The following is a 17,554-nucleotide window of genomic DNA, read 5'->3' as shown; positions in this document are numbered from 1 at the left end:
GGTTCCAATTTCAAGTAATAATATTTCCTCTGTTTTATTTTATTATTAAGTGTTCCACTAGCATAATACGGTTCTTTTTTTTTTTTTCTCTAAAGCGCCTCCAAGGCCTATAAATAGAAGCTTCTTTCAGGCATTACACTATCATTTTTTCTTAATTTTGTCACAATGATTTTTTCCCTTTCCTATTGCTTTGACTCTTTTTATGCTATTTAATAATGGCTTAAGACTTATGTTTGAGGATTAGAAAAAAATAAAATGCAATTGTCCAACTTTACAATCACAAATATTGTTCATTCCTTACAATAACACAAAGCTCAGACTCAATTCAAGCTAAGTAGATTGACTGCCGAGGTCAACTAAAAAGCTAATAAGTCATACTTTGAATACTTTCAAAATGTTTTTGGGTTTTAATATACAAGGTCATTTCAGTTTAGCCAACTCTGCTATAGATACTGAGCGCCTGAGCTTCTGGCTTGTGTCTATGCCATCAGATGGGCTTCTTCAGCTGGGATCAATCACGTAACGGTGCTAAGAGAATTCAGAGACTCTCATCCGATTCTTGCAGACTACAAAAGGACATCAAGATAGCCGTCCTCTGGGCAATCGACGACCTCTGTACATTCGCTGTTACCTTCAGAGATTTACCATTATCAAAGTGGACAGGCAAAAGGTTCTTGAAGACCACCATACCGCAATTGCATGTAGTACTGTTACTACTTTTCTCTCTAAAAATTTTAGACAAGTTTAAGGTTTATCTGTGGTCAAAAAACATTAACCAAATAAATACATAAATGTTTATAATAATCAAAATTTCAGACATTTTGCAGTTTTGCTACTGCAGTATGTTAAACTTCTCACATGATTTTTGCTAATTTATGCCAGTACAACCAAAACTCATTTCCATTAAAAAGTACTTGTATAATATTTCATTCATCTCATTTTACCTGTCCTATTTTATCAAAAAAAAAGTCATATAAACTTGCTCACAAGTTTTTTACATAGAATCTTGCTTTAGTTGGCTTATTTATGTCTCAGAGTCGATCTTTCAAAGAGCCAAAGTGCCAAACTCAAGTAACTGAAGTAAGTCACAAGCTAAGCTCATATCATCGATGTTTAACATGTAAGTACGTACGATAATCCATGTTGAATTGTCAATGATTGTCCATTCTAACTGAATTTTTTTATTGATTACAAAGTAATAAATTATAAATTCGGATAGGACCTAATTCTATCATATGAATAAACATTGACCAAATGCCATCCTAGGCCCATTTTATTAGCTAAATTGCTCCCTATTGTTAAAATTTTGTTATCTTGATCACAATTTCTGCTCACCTGTTAACAGATATCACAGTTTGTACAACATAAGGTAATCCTATCAGCAAGATGTGAAAAAACGACCAAGTACGCCTGCTCAAAGATATTAGTACACCATGGTAAATTCATTAGAGCCTATTACAGGCTTTCTCATTACCTTGTCCAAGTCGTTTTAAACTGAAAGATATCAAGAATTATGTTGCCATGATAGTTATGTTTCGATGCATGTTGCTAGGCGATCACTATATAAAAGATATCATGAACTGAAATATGTCAAGAATTATGTTGCCATGAGAATATGGTAGATTGCAACGAACTGCATCATGTTTTCCTACTTACAAACAAAGCTATTATGGCCATGATAGACATCAGATTTACAGTTCAAATCTCATAACCATTTAAATTACCTCTTAAACCATTAGGTAACATCACCAACTTCTACCTAATACAATCTTATTAATATAGAAAAAATTAACAAGAAAGGTCCCAACTATTACTACTTTACTAGTCCTCATTAAAAGGGCAAACCTTTTGATTAACTTTGAACGGACCCAACTATTTAGTGTAGTTCACACGCGTGGACCCAGCCTGTATCCGACTTGCTATTATAGGTAAAATATGTCACGTGACCTTGAATTTACAAAAATCAAAAATTTCCCCTTTCTTCTTGATTTCGATAAAACCTCCCTTTAATATTGCAATTTTTTCCTCTTCACTTAAAATTGTTGCAACTTTATAAATCTTAAAATTATGGCATAAATCAATCCAATATGCATAGTGGCAAGCAACAATCGTCGGATTAGACTACAAGTTAATTATGTAATAAGAATTTATGTAGTTATTAATTATCTACCAAATTATGTAATACATGAGCAAAATCTGCATTGTAATGGATTAAATATTGCCACAACCACCCCATGTCCCCTACCAATTAATAAACCCCACCCCCAAAACCACCAACCCAGATCGATTAACCCATCCATCTCCATAGTAAGTTTAAAAAAACCCACCCACTCAACCACCACAAAATTATCACCAAGAACCTACCCATCGACAACATCGCAATAATACACCCCCATCAATAACCTTTTCGAAGCCACCAAGGCACCAACTCACCCCTACAACAACCCACCTGCCCATGTTAGTGACGCCACCACATAGCCCCCAGCACAATAAGTCAATAACCTTATCAACCTTTGCCTAGAGAAATTGATGGCCATATATGATATATAGAAGAAAAGGTTAAGTAAAGAGAGAGAAGATGAGTAGCCATCAATTGGCCATGGTTGTGGGATACTGAAAACGTTGGTTGCCAGTTTGAGGTGGCTTGTGTGTTGTGGATGGGAAGTAGTGAAGAGAGAGAAAGAATGGGAGTTAGAAGAAAAATGGTGGTGGTGGAAATTCAAGTGGTTGCCAGGTGGTTATGTTGTGGAGACTAGGAGGACGGAGTTGCGGTGGTTATGGCGTAATAGGGCAAAAATTGAAAATATTTTTTTAATTAAAAAGTTTACCGGTTCAACGGGTAACAAGTCACACTAGACTGTTTTGAGAAAACATAAGTATAGTTGGTCTGTCCAAAGTTAATTAATAGGTTGGCCCTTTTAAAGAAGATCAGTAATAGTTAGGACCTTTGTTGTTAATTTTTTTCCATTAATATATTGTGTCTCTCTTTCCGTCATATAGAATACTACAGTAAGTAGAAGATAACACAGAGTACATGATTTTACAGGTTTCTAAAATGGATTTGTAGTCCCAACATATCAACCACAGCCATTAAAATCAAATTCTACTGACTAATGCAATCATATCAGATCATATTAAGCTTTGACAAGCAAAATTGCGACAAAGCTAGAAATAGGGAGGGCCTCCACAATCTACAATGCAAATCTGAATAGAGTAGACAACATCAACATGCATCAAGCATCTTAGGGGTAGTTTGGTTGAATCATTTAGAATGGATTGGAATTGAGTTAGAATCCATTTCATCTACCTTTTTTGTTTGGTTGAGATTTTTAGTAATAGAATCTCATACCCAAGGGATTCTAATTTCCCCTCATACCCATGGAATCCCATACCCACCCCTCCCCCTAAAATTCACAATCAACTCTATTAATGAATGATAAATTTCATTCCAACTATAAAACCAAACAACTTTGGACTAGTATGGGTTTTAGAATCCATATCTCTCAAGTATGAGATTCCATACCAATCCATTCCAATTACTAGTGATTAGGGGATTTTGCTCCCACCAATCGGAATGCGCCACGTGGACCAATCAGGTCCTGCCAAGTGTCCCCTAGTTGGAACTGCCAGGGCTTGCCACGTGGCACGCGCTTATTCGTCCACCTTGGACCTGTTATGTCACGACATGTGGCATACTCCATGCCTAATGGAGAAACCGGCCACCCGGGCCCAATTTCCGAGGGAAGCCCAATCGGCCCTAGGTTTACCTAAACCTAGGGTGGGCACGTTTCCCAAGGTTATAAATACCTCCCTTAATCCTCATTAAGGGGGAGGACAGGAAGATTACGAAAAACATTACGGAACAAACACATTAATTACACACAGTAATAACCGGCTAATCTCGCTAACAAAGCAGATTACCTACATTAAACACTCTCACCTAGAGAGACCTTATTACTTTAATTTCCGCATTAATTACTCCTTAATCAGGTACTAACTTGACCGTTGGAGGCGGAGCTCACAGGAGTCTTCGTTATTTTGCAGGTACAGGCGTCTGGTTCCAGTCTCGGAATTGTAACTCTCCCGCAGGACATCAGAAAACCCCGAAACATTTGGCGCCATCTGTGGGGAGAGTACTTCAGAGATGGCATCCAAGTCTGTACCGACTCCTGAAGAGAGGCGTCCCCTAGACGACCCTCAAGTTCAGTCGGACCATGATACCGAAAGTGAATTTGAAGTTGAAGCTCATACAGCTTCAGACGGGACCCTAAGGGCCCGACGTACCCGTCATACCGAAAGGAGGGAACGGGAGCATCTTCAAACAGGAAGCGAGCCAGCAGGCGCATCGCCTGTTCGGCAACAGCCGACTGATGGGTCTGCTCCCATCACAAGGAACGAACTCATGACCTTCATGAGGGACTTCAAGGGAGAGATTCAAGAGTTGATCAACAAGAAGTCGACTGCTCCAGTCAAGGAGCAGTCGGCCAAGAAACCCTCCACTTCACTGAAGAGGAAGCCAGTTCAAGGGCGAGAGGCGACTCCTCATCCTAAATCTAGGAAGCGGGAGCCACCTGCCCTTGATTTCACAAAATTCCGTTATCCTACAGGAAATAGGAAACCTGTTCGTCATATTCAGGCGGACGGGTCGAAGCAAACATTCACAGATGCTCGGCTACTGCTAGAGCAGAAGAAGAGTGACCGATTGTCAGAGTCGGCCTCTACTTCAAACTTTCAAGACAGTTTGCGAAATGCCTCGATGAGGCATACTCAGTCGTACCATGAGAGTCAGTTAGGCGGCACCTCCCGTCAGTCCGGCTTTCATAGTGCCCAGGCGGTACCAAACTTACCATTTGTGCCGCAACAACAGTATTTTTTGCAGCCACCTCCATTTGGTGGACCTGCAGCAAAAAACGTCCAACCTATGGACTGGCAGCTACGGTTTCTTAGACTTGGTGAACAGCCGTCGGCCTTCTCCAAGGAAATTACTGAAGCCGCTCAGCCGGCCAAAGTGAAAAATGTACTAGTAGACGCCTATGACGGCACTACTAACCCAGAAGACCATCTGATGGCATTCACCAACCTGATGTACCTTCAAGGGTTGGATGATCCCACTTGGTGCAAGTGTTTCCCAGCGACTCTCAAAGGAATTGCACAGCAATGGTTCGGCAACCTGCCGACTGGTTGTGTAAATAGCTTCAGGACGCTTGCTTACTTATTTGCCTCCAACTTCGCCATGAACATCGCTGCGAAGAAAACGACCCTTGATTTGGGAACAATTCAGCAGGGCGAGAAGGAGGGGCTTCGTTCTTACATCAGGCGGTTTAACCTGATGAGAATACAGATTCAAGGGTTACCGGATGAGGTAGCTTATACTGACTTTTTCAGAGGTCTCAAAGACGGGTCTACCTTCAAATTTGATTTGGTTCGAAAAAGGGTGGCGACTCTTCAAGAGGCCTTGATTGAAGCGGAAGCCTATATACAGGCGACTGATCTTTGTACGATAAAACAGTCGGACGGAAAAAGGTTCGACAAAAGAGAAGGACGACAGAAACAGTCGTCTAACAAAGATGAGAAAAGAAAAGAGGTCTGGGCGGCTGATTCCTCTAAACAGCCGGCCTAGAAAAAGAAAAAAGAATTCAAACCATACTCCTCAAAGTATGCGTTTAACAAGGATAACCAGTTTATCCTAAAAGAAATCAAGGGACGGATCTCAATTGAGAAGCCGGTCCCCATGAAGGGTTCTGCAAACAACCGGAACCAAGATAAAATCTGTGCTTATCATGATGACGTTGGTCATCACACCAATGACTGCATCAGTCTTATACGGTACCTAGACCGCCTAGCTGAGCAAGGTGATCTTGTCACTTATGTCAAGAAATCTACGGGGAACACTTCCTCAAAAAAGCAGTCGGCCAAAAAGAATCAACAGGCCGACAGCTCCGATACAGATGATGCAGTCGTCTACACCATTGCAGGCGGCTTCTCAAGAGGCGGCCCTACTATTAGGGGCAACAAAGATAATATAAGGCGGTTAGATGTAAATTCCGTTCACCAAGAACGGCTGTCCAAATATACATTTCCTGAGATTGTCATCATGAAGAAGATCTAGGAGGGGTAAAGGGGCCGCATGACGACCCTCTCGTTATTGAATGTAAAGTGGCCAACCAGAGAGTTGGCCGAATCCTCATAGATACCGGGAGCTCCTCAGATCTCATCAGCAGCAAATGTCTGTCGAAACTGAAATATCAGACTGATTGCATACATCCGGCCTCCCACCCTTTAGTAGGGTTTGGAGGAGGAGTCGTCCACCCACTGGGACGAGTAGATTTACCCATTCGCCTGGGCGAAAAAGGGGAAGGACGACACATGGTAGTCCGGTTCCTAGTAGTAGAGGAACTCTCGGCCTACAACATGATTCTGGGTCGACCAACCCTGAATAATTCCAAGGCTGTTATAATCCCGTCTCTTATGTTGCTCAAGTTTGAGAGGGATAATGGAACAGTCGGCTCCCTAAGGGGAGATCAGAGGATGGCCCGAGAGTGCTATCTCTCGGATGTCAAGCCCACTGTTATGGCCACTGGGTCAAGTGCTGAAAAAAACAAACCTTGACAATGTCAAGGAGAGTGCGCCTGTTCAAGAAGCAGGCGGCAAAAAGAGAAAGGCGTCCCAGACAGAGGCCGCAAGAAAAGCAAGAAAATAGCAATCATTGGCAGAGGAGCGGCCGGATGAGTTCCGCCCTCAGCCGGCTGGTGAGCATGCGGACCTGATTTGAGACGACTCACGTCCTGACCGAACAGTCAAAGTTGGGACGACTGCTCTGAGAAACCTTGGTGACGACTTTCACAACCTATTGAAGGAATACAAGGACATCTTTGCATTCGAAGTCCATGAAATGCCAGGCATTAGTCCTGATCTGGCGGTACATAAACTCGCCGTGGATCCGAAAAAGAAGCCGGTACGGCAAAAGAAGCGGAACCATGGCGAAGAAAGAAGTCAGGTGGCAGCCGCCGAAGTTAAAAAATTACTTGATGCAGGGTTCATTCGGCAATGTTACTTCCCAGACTGGGTTGCAAATGTGGTGCTTGTTAAAAAGCCGAATGGCACCTGGCGAATGTGTGTAGACTACACAGACTTAAACAAGGCGTGCCCCAAAGACAGTTACCCTCTGCCTAAAATTGATAACCTGGTCGACTCAACAGCCGGCCATGCCTTGATGAGTTTTATGGACGCCTATTCTGGTTTCCATCAAATTCCTTTATAGAAGAAAGATCAGGAGAAGACGGCCTTCATCACTGATCAGGGGTTATACTGTTACACGGTCATGCCGTTTGGTCTTAAGAATGCCCCGGCTACCTTCCAACGAATGATAAACACTGTGTTCTTTGATCAGATTGGGAGAAACGTCGAGGCATATATTGATGATATGATTGTCAAGACTAACTTCAGAAAGATCATCTGTCGGACCTTCCGAGAAACTTTCGCCACACTCAGGCGGCACCATGTCATGCTCAATCCCAAGAAATGTGTATTTGGAGTTGAGTCTGGGAAATTTCTCGGATTCCTTATCAATCAGAGAGGAACAGAGGCGAACCCTGAGAAGGTGCAGGCGGTCATTGACATGCAGTCGCCTCGTACCATCCGAGAGGTTCAGAAGTTAACAGGTTGTCTGGCGGCCTTGGGAAGATTTCTAAGCCGATCAGGCGACAAATGCCTATACTTTTTCCAGGCAATTAAGAAAAAGGCAAGGTTTGAATGGGGGCCGGATGCTGAGGCCGCCTTCCAGAAATTAAAAGTTCACTTGCATTCCTTGCCGAGGCTGGTCAGCCCTTTGCCCAAAGAGGTTCTCTACATGTACCTGGCCGTCTCTGATCATGCGTTAAGCGCTGTTCTCCTTGCTGAAAGGGACGGCTGTCAGCTCCTGGTCTACTTTGTCAGTCGCGCACTGAAAAATGCCGAGTTGAGGTATCCCCTAGTGGAGAAATTTGGTGTTGCACTCTTCATGGCTGTTAAAAAATTGAAGCCCTACTTTTTGGCACATGCAGTCGTCGTGTATACAGACCAACCTATCAAGCGGCCACTGACCATCATGGAGTCGTCAGGCCGAATGATCAAATGGGCCATAGAAATACAGAGCCTCGAAGTTACTTTCGAGCCTAGAAAAGCAGTGAAGGGGCAAGCCTTTGCTGATTTTATTGTAGAGATGACTCGTCCTCCTAACTCTCAAGTTCCAGACCAAGTATGGAAGGTATATGTGGACGGAAGCTCTACTTCAAATGGTTGTGGAGCAGGCGTCATATGTCAGTCGCCAGAAGGCGACAGGTACGAGTATGCTCTACGCTTCAGTTTTCAGGCTTCAAACAATGAGGCAGAATATGAAGCTTTACTAGCCGGTATCCGCATGTGCAAGGCGGCAGGGGCAAGAAAAATAGACGTCTGTTCCGATTCACAATTGATAGTGAGTCAGTACAATGACGAATACGAAGCAACCCATCCGGCCATGATCAAGTATTTACAGGCAGTCCGACAAGCAGTCGGCTCCCTTGAGGATTTCCATCTGATCCAAGTGCCGAGATCAGAAAACAACCAGGCGGATGCACAGTCAAAATTAGCATCATCCGCCTCCTCCGATACTCCTCGAACTGTTTTTTGGGAAGTAATGGAGAAGAGAAGCATCGAGGAAAACCCTATTGGAATCCTAGACAGAAGCTCAACCTGGATGGATTCAATCAGGGCATATCTGACAAACGGTACACTGCCGGATGACCCTCAACAGGCGGCAGCACTGAAAAAACGAGCCACCTGTTTTGAAATGATAAAGGGAGAACTTCACAAGAGGGGGTACCTTCAACCCTTCTTAAAGTGTGTTACTCCAGAAAAGGGACGAGAGATACTAGATGATCTTCACTCTGGTTACTGTGCTTCTCATATAGGTGGTAGGATGCTTGCTCAAAGGGCAAGGCGGCAGGGCTACTTTTGGCCTACTTTGGAAGCAGATGCAATGGAGATAGTGAAAAAATGTGACAAGTGCCAAAGGTTTGGCAAACTAATTCACCGTCCGGCTACTGACCTCACTACCATTCACAGCCCACTACCGTTTGCTAAGTGGGGCATGGACATTCTGGGTCCATATACGCCTGCTACAGGCGGCAGGAGATACATACTTGTTGCCGTCGACTACTTCACTAAATGGGTAGAGGCGGAGGCTGTAAAGGGAATCAAGACGAAAGATGTAATTTCATTCATTTGGAAAAATGTCATCACTCGGTTCGGGGTTCCCATGTCTATGGTTTTTGATAATGGTCCCCAATTTGAGACGCCTGTTCTCAAAAGCTGGTTGGGTGACCAAGGAATTGCAAACTACTTTGCATCTGTCGGCCGTCCACAAGCAAACGGCCAGGTAGAAGCCTTTAATAAAATCATCTCAGACGGTCTCAAGAAAAAGATTGAACGAGCAGGCGGCCTATGGGCGGATGAACTACCACATGTTCTCTGGGCCATTAGGACGACTGAAAAAGGGGCGACTAGAGAAACTCCATTCCTCCTAACTTACGGTGCGGAAGCTGTTCTTCCAATAGAACACTACGAGCCGACTCTTCGAGTAATGCTATATGACGAAGAGGCAAACTGGGAAGCCATGCGCTTGGCATTAGACTCACTTCCTGAAAAGAGGGGCAATGTTGTCTTGCGCCATGAGATCTATCGCCTGAGAATGACTAGATCATACAACAAAAAAGTACACAGGCGTCCACTCAAAGTAGGGGACTTTGTACTTAGAAAAATGGAAACAGTTGGTAGGGCTAATGAGTCTGGCAAACTAACTCCCAACTGGGAAGGACCCTACCGAATCTATGAGGAAGTCAGGGACGGTACCTACCGTCTGGAAACACCAGACGGACAACCGTTGCCTCGAACTTGGAATGTAGATAATCTTAAGAAATATTTCTTTTGAATGATGTAAAGTAAAGGGCTACTTAAAAGTTTGCACTTGCTATTCAATTTTGTACTACGAGGGGCATGCCGTCTGTACCTTTACAATCGGCTACTCTCCATTGAGGTTCACTCTATCTTCAGAGGGGCATGCCGTCTGTACCTTTACAGTCGGCTACTCTCCATTGAGTATTTTACTCACAATAGGGCCTAATACTTAGCTAAAAAGATTAGGGCCTGGCCGACCCTGTGCCTAACAGGCGGCTACCCTCCTTTTACTTAGCACCTACGTTCACCAAGAACTTACCAAGGCCACAGGCCGAACGATCAGACCAGGCGCCAAGCCAACTGATCAAATCTACAAAACTAATACGACCTGTCCCTACATCATAGCAGGCGTCCGACGACATCCATCCGGATGAAATTCGTCGCAGAGAGCAGCTCCCTTTTGGGTGGAACATTGTTCTATAAACTAATTACACGGCACCTATACGACTGTCCCCAAGGGCAACCACGTAGCCGTTTTTGAGACAAGGATAACTCTATCACTAAACCAGTGGTAGCAGTTGACATCTGAGTCAGATGACCGCCTGTATTACTTGGGATAAATACAGGGGGTACCTATTGAGTTAATAGCCAACAAACATTGGCGAATCAAGGGGTCTAGCCGGCCTTCGCCGCCTGGTACCTCTACTTCTCAAACAAAAGTGACGGCGACTGAGTAACTCCAACGTTAACTCATAAGTCACTCCCTCAAATTTGGTATGGAACCTAAAAGGTTTGAGTCGTCCGCCTGTTTTTAACAAACAGGGGCACTCAAACCCCTATTCCTACTAGGTAACCTATTGAGTTAATAGCCAACAAACATTGGCAAATCAAGGGTATCAGCCGGCCACCGCCGTCTGGTGCCTCTACTACTCAATCTAGATTGTGACGAAAACTAAGTAACTCCTATGTTAACTTAATAGTCACTCAAACTTAGTATGGAGACTAAAAGGTATGAGTCGTTTGCCTGTTTTTAACAAACAGGGGCCCTCAATCACTACTCTTGCTAGGTTAAAAAATTATGAGTTAAAAGCCAACAACATTGGCAATAAAGGGAAACAACCGGTACCCGCCGCTTGTTTTCTCTACTACTCAATTCCTTGGCGACTAGGTAATACTCTATTTACTTGGTCAGACCACTTTCCTACTTGGTTAAATTTACAAATTACAGGACCGCCTGCCTAAAAAGGATCCAGACAATATAGTTCGAATTCTGATTGGATAAATGGCCGACTGATCGTCTATCCTGGAAATAAACAACCAGTCGTCCAGGGGCATAGGCGGCGTACTAACTCTCCGTACCTGTCTGCAACGTTCAGCCATGTAAAACAGTCGGTCTAGTGAACAATTGGATATTAGATATGGAATACTTAGACAAATTTGAAGCAAAACAAAAATTCATTAAAAAATAAGCCGGTCATTAAAGACCAGCAAAATATTCAAAGCCCCGGCCCCCTGGCCGGGTAAATACAAAGCAAACGGCACGCAGGCCGTGGAAAGAATACATAAAGCTTAAGAAGGGGGCCGTTCAGTATTAGCAGCTGCCGCCTGGTCAGCACTCTTCTTGCTGGACTCGGCTTCAGCTGCATCCTTTTTTTGATGCCTTACCTACAAGCGGCACAAGCGCCACTACCGGCTCCTCCTCCTCCTCCTCCAACTCTTCCCCCAACGCCTCTTCTTCAGCAGCCGCAAGGATCTGTTGATTATATGCATCCGAGCACTGGCGGTGCGTTCTTTCCCAAGAGGCAAAGTCGGCACTGGGGAAGAGGCGGCCCAGGTCATGCGCTGGATTTGAGCGGAGTCTTCCATCATCTCCCGGACCAGCTCTTTCTTCTCTTGCTCAGCCTTTTCCGAGAGCTCTTGGGTAAGACTCTTCTCCTGGGTCACCAGGCGTTCCTTTACGCTGGCCAAGGATTTCTCCATGGCTTCGTAAGAGTACATTTTCAGGCGAAGAGGTTTCAGCTCGGCCTTGAGATTTGTGATGGTCGCCTCCAGCTCGTCATCCTTCTTCTGGGCCGCCTCTAACTGAGCCCGAACAGCGGCGGTAGCCTGCGCCTGATAATAAAGAATATCAATGGTCAGTACTTCATTTTGGGCAATTTGAAACATTGCCTTATCACAGTCAGAGGCGGCCATAGCTTTTGCAGCCTTTACCTCTTTGTTCTTCCGATCAAGCGGCTTGCGAAGGCCGTTAACTCGGAGCAGGGCCTAAGTACAAAAAAAAAACAGGCGTCAGTTTCCAAACAAAAAAGAAAACAGGCGTCCAGAAATTCAAATACTCAAAAATATGCTAAGTATACCTAAGCAAGGACCCCTGCAATCCCGTCAAGGTCAAGGGTGCCGACACCCCTGACCGCCTCCCTTTCAGCTGGAGGAACTGCCCTGATCATAGACTTGGCCATCTCTACCAAGTCAGGCTCCTGGAGGCCGGCTACATCAAGCATAAACAAACGGTTTAGACTTAGTAACAAAGGGAGCAAGTCTAAAATTTACAAGGACAACTTCATACCTCTAGGCGTCCCAGTTGGAGTTTTAGAAGAAGTGGCCGGCTGTTTCTCAGCCGCCACCTGTTTCCTGGCAGAACCAGGAGAGCTGGGAAGATGAAGCTCTTGGAGCACCCGCCTAAAAAAAAAAAAAAAAAAAAAAAAGAAGAGAAAAGTCAGTATATGCATAAACACTCCAAAAAGAGGGTGAAAGGTTCGGAGCTCACCAAGGGTGCCCCCTTCTTGGGAGAGTCGGTTGAAGCTTGTTGCATAATAGAGGCCCGCAACATGGCCGCCGCAGTCTTGGAGGCGGTGATTTTGCTCATGGCGTCAGCTGCAAAAACAAACAGCAAAGTTAATAAAAGATAAACAACAAATGTATGAAACAACAGAGTATTCGACAGGAGACTACCTCTTGAGCACTGACTGCTGAGGCCGCAGGCGGCCAAAAAGTACTCGTCATAGAGCCACTTGAAGCTCGGGACGCAGTGCAAGGGTACTTGCTCTCGTACCCCTGAAGTAGAGTCGACCCTCGACTCTACTTTAAAGAGTCCTTTATCAAGGATCTCTTTCTTAGCCTTGGGGTGAACAGGGGGAATGCTACGGCCGCCTTCAAGAAGGGGCGGATTCCTGTTCCACCTATTGAAGCGTTTGTTCTGCTCAATGTCAGAACTCTCAATGATGAGGAAGGTGCTCCGCCAGTCCTTCCACTTGTTTGCTTTACCTCTCGTCATGAGGTAGCCCCTGTGGCTTGTCAATTGATACCAGCCGGTACCGCCTGTCTTAGGGGTCCGGCTGAGATAGTTCATATGGGCGAAAGCCTCGAAGCTCGGCTCCACCCCGTGCAGTTCGCACCCGGCCACATAGCCGAGCACGTTGACCCAAGAGTTTGGGGCTAACTGCCATAACCCCAACTCATACCCATCCAAAATTCGCTGAACAGCCGGATGTAATGGGAAACGAAGCCCTGCCTTAATGGCCGCCTCGTAGCAGCCAAAGCAGGAGCTTTCATAACTTGAACCAGCCGGCCAGACGACTGTGTCTTCTGGATCCGGCACAAACACTAGAAAATCGGGGCCCATGGTGTGGTTTGCAATAAAGCTCTCCAATTTCTCTTGCATGGCTGTGATTCGGCCCCGAGGTACCGTGCAGTAGTAGGGGGTATTTAGCTCTCGGTAAGAGGCGGATGGTTCCGCCCAATCGTCCCCCTTCTCAACTGTGTGAGAAAGTCTCGCCTCTTGCAGGCGGCTGTTTTTGCTCCCACCAATCGGAATGCGCCATGTGGACCAATCAGGTCCTGCCAAGTGTCCCCTAGTTGGAACTGTCAGGGCTTGCCACGTGGCACGCGCTTATTCGTCCACCTTGGACCTGTTATGTCACGACATGTGGCATACTCCATGCCTAATGGAGAAACCGGCCACCCGGGCCCAATTTCCGAGGGAAGCCCAATCGGCCCTAGGTTTACCTAAACCTAGGGTGGGCACGTTTCCCAAGGTTATAAATACCTCCCTTAATCCTCATTAAGGGGGAGGACAGGAAGATTACGAAAAACATTACGGAACAAACACATTAATTACACACAGTAATAACCGGCTGATCTCGCTAACAAAGCAGATTACCTACATTAAACACTCTCACCTAGAGAGACCTTATTACTTTAATTTCCGCATTAATTACTCCTTAATCAGGTACTAACTTGACCGTTGGAGGCGGAGCTCACAGGAGTCTCCGTTATTTTGCAGGTACAGGCGTCCGGTTCCAGTCTCGGAATTGTAACTCTCCCGCAGGACATCAGAAAACCCCGAAACAACTAGGACACTTTCCAACTTTTTTTTTTTTTTTTTTTTTTGACAATGCTATCTTCAGTAATGTTGTTGTCCCAAAATATTTAGGCTTTCCAATTACTAGGACACTTTCCAACTTCAATAAGAACCATTGATCATTTGATGATTCTATAACCATCTCACAACTCATCCTTATGTTCATTATATTCCCAAACTCGTTTGGATTTTCAAGCTGAACACGTAACCATATGGTACATGAATTTACCATTCCATACTCCTCCATCACTTATAATTCACATACATAACTAATTTACACCACCATTGCCCATCCATCATCTCAACACAACATCAACTATATACAGATCCTCTCTTTCAAAAAAACAATACTCAGACCCTCTTACACTCCTATGACAGTGGTTTATCACTTAATTCAGAAAAAAAATAAAATAAAATCGATTTGCATTGCATCGATGAGATACTGATCTAAGGTTTTGCTCCCCATTCACATACACACTTCCCCTCCAGACCCTCATAATCAATTGAAGAAAAGCTAAAGCTAAAATATAAATATAGAATAGTTTTTTAGAAAAAAGTATTATGTTGAAAGCTGAAAAAAAGGTATACATTCAAAAAAGAAAAGCTGACCTGTATTCAGATAATCAAAATTACAGAAGCATCACTAATTTTCATGAATCCCTGTTAGTTAAATGAGCATCGGTAAATACGAAGTATATTTTCATAACCTAAGTAATCAAATATGAGGTCTAATCCAGAGATATAGCAGACTCAACCATTACAGCTGTACAGTCAATTGAAATTCAGACTAAGAATTCAGAATTCCCTATGTCCTAGAAATGGTGCTTACTGCTAACATAGAAATTAAGGCGTACAAGACATACTTACATTGATAGAGATTTACCGTTCTCACCTTTCCATACTTTTTTATGATTCCTCTTCACACCTAAATAATCTTGCTTCACACCTGAATATTCTTGTGAATCTTGTTGATCCCTTTTGCTATTTTGCCCAACCAAAAATAAGTTCTCCTCATAAGTATCTACATAGTCCATTCTAGGTGTTAATTTTGTCTCGAGACTCTGAATTTGTTGCAGATTATGATCATAGGATAGCCAACCATCACGCATAGTTTTTACAACCACTTCATGATCGCTGATCACCAACACATTCATATCATTCTTGATACTGTCATAGAAATTAACACTGAACAACTTTACCGCTTTCACACCATAATTCTCCATCACCCACAAGCTAAAAATATCATCTCTAATATGTATTACCCCCAGCACCTCCTTGCCATTCCTAGGAACCATGACAACCCGCAAGGATCCATCAGGCATGTTCACTAACTCTTTTGGCAGCATTATTTCGCCGGATTCTCCATTTCCCAATGCCAGTGTCCATATCATTCGATAAACCCGATCATTAGGATCAGTATCCAAATTCACATTCAAATTACAAATCCAATGAACCACCCCATTCAAGCACATTCCTCTCCATCTAATAGTAGTAATAGAATAGGGTACTTTAGTCAACCCCAAACAACTCCATTCACCATCACTAATACTATACACCTCAGAAAGAAAACAATTCCCAGTATAACGGATAGAATACGACACTCGAACCACCTTGTAAGAACACGAACACGAATCAAACCCGAACCCGAAAATCAATTTGGGGAACCCACCAGCAGTATTTTGCACTTCAATAGGAGGAACATCAACAACTCGGTGTTTTTTAATTGAAGGGTTCCATAAAATCAATGGTGATTTATTCTGATGCTTATCATAAAAATTATATAAACACAACAAACCATCAGCAGAAGATACAACAAAATGGGATCTTGTAAAAGGGAAAACCCTATCAAATTCACGCGTCAGATTATCGGAATCATAAGCAAAGAACATAGTATGATTAGCTTTGCAATGAAGATAAATGGGTTCTTTGAAAAGCAGAAATTTCTGGGATTTTTTCGAATTGAAAGCTGCGAGAATTGACATGAAAGATGGGGAAGTAAGGAGAGAGAACCATGACTTACATATACAAATGAATCGTACCAGTGATTTTAATGGCAGCCTTTTCAAGATTTCGATTAGAACATCATCGGATAACGATGGAGGTAGTTGCGATGGTGGTGGTGAAGGTTGTTGTCCAGGAATTGAACGTTTTCGGGTTGGCCATTTGATGGGTAAGTTATGCATGATTTTTCGACTGGTGATTGAGATTTTGGGAAATTTCAGGGGAATTTGTGAATTTAGGGTGTGAAGAAGGTGAAGGCAACCTTTGTACTTTGGAGAGTTCTGGAAAAGTAGATGATTAAGAGCATGCACAACAGTGGACCTTAATTCTTCTCTCTCATTCTCTCCTTTTGACACATCATTTCTCTTTCTTCTACATTATTTTCCACTATATCCATTCTCTTTCTTTTCCTCTTTCTTTATTTTTTCCCATAACAAAGGGGATTCATGAATCCCCTTATTTTTTATTATGCCCCACCATCTTCTATTAAATTAGATATTTGAAAATTTAATATATTAATTAAATTAATGACAATTTTAATATATTACAAAAATATGGAGAAAATGAAGATTTTGAAAATATGGAGAAAATGAAGATTTTAAAAATATTGAAAATATGGAGAAAATGAAGATTTTGAAAATATGGCAAATTTAGGTTCATTTTATAGAGAAAAAAAAAATATAATTGTTGGTGTTTTTTTTTTAAAAAAAATAAGTTACCGTTTTTTTTTATTACCGTTTGAATAATTTTAACCGGTGTAAATGTCAACCAATTACAAAACAACAAATGTCAGCAAAAGCAAGCAACACGTCGGCCCCTGCCAGCCAGCAGGAAGCTGCCACGTCGCTCTTGCTTGTCCCCTTCCCCACCTTTTCCATTCCCCTTCCCCATCTCTTCTTCCTCTTCCCGAAGAGGATTTACCATATTCCTCTTCCTAAAATGACTCCCCATTTCACCTCTACAATGAAGGGGATTCCTCTTGTGAATCGCTAAACATCGCCCGCAAATTACCATATAAAGCCCACAAATATGACTTGGTGTGACCATTATGCCCATTTTCTAAAATTGAACAAATCTCGGTTTAAAAAATGTGGAGCCGTACTGGCTCGCCAGGGGAGACCGGAGGGCAGGCCGGAGATGCGGGGGACGCCGGAGGTACGTCGTCATCGACGGAAAACGAGGTAAGTCACCGTTAAAATTCATGGTTTACCGTAGGAGCGGCTCCGGCGCCTAGGATGGACGTCCTAACCGTAGCATGGACGTCCAAGCCAGACGCCA

At 43.5% G+C, this 17,554-nt stretch overlaps 1 protein-coding gene across 1 annotated transcript; it reads right to left on the bottom strand.

Moving 5' to 3' along the window:
* Positions 1-251: 251 nt before the first annotated feature.
* Positions 252-16,742, bottom strand: LOC110739515 (F-box protein At5g49610-like). The gene is made up of 2 exons (XM_021919962.1): positions 15,168-16,742; positions 252-755 (listed from the first exon to the last, which is right to left on the bottom strand). Exons 1-2 carry the CDS (start codon positions 16,456-16,458, stop codon positions 745-747), a joined length of 1,302 nt encoding a protein of 433 aa, XP_021775654.1. The 5' UTR covers positions 16,459-16,742; the 3' UTR covers positions 252-744.
* Positions 16,743-17,554: the final 812 nt, after the last annotated feature.

Source organism: Chenopodium quinoa, unplaced genomic scaffold, assembly GCF_001683475.1.
Source record: "Chenopodium quinoa cultivar QQ74 unplaced genomic scaffold, ASM168347v1, whole genome shotgun sequence".
NCBI classification, from domain to species: domain Eukaryota; kingdom Viridiplantae; phylum Streptophyta; class Magnoliopsida; order Caryophyllales; family Amaranthaceae; genus Chenopodium; species Chenopodium quinoa.
Note: the sequence above shows the minus strand (reverse complement) of the source record. Positions and strands in the feature narration are given on the sequence as shown.

Coding starts and splice junctions, on each gene's coding strand:
- LOC110739515 (XM_021919962.1), bottom strand. CDS start 16,458: ATGCATAACTTACCCATCAAATGGCCAACCCGAAAACGTTCAATTCCT.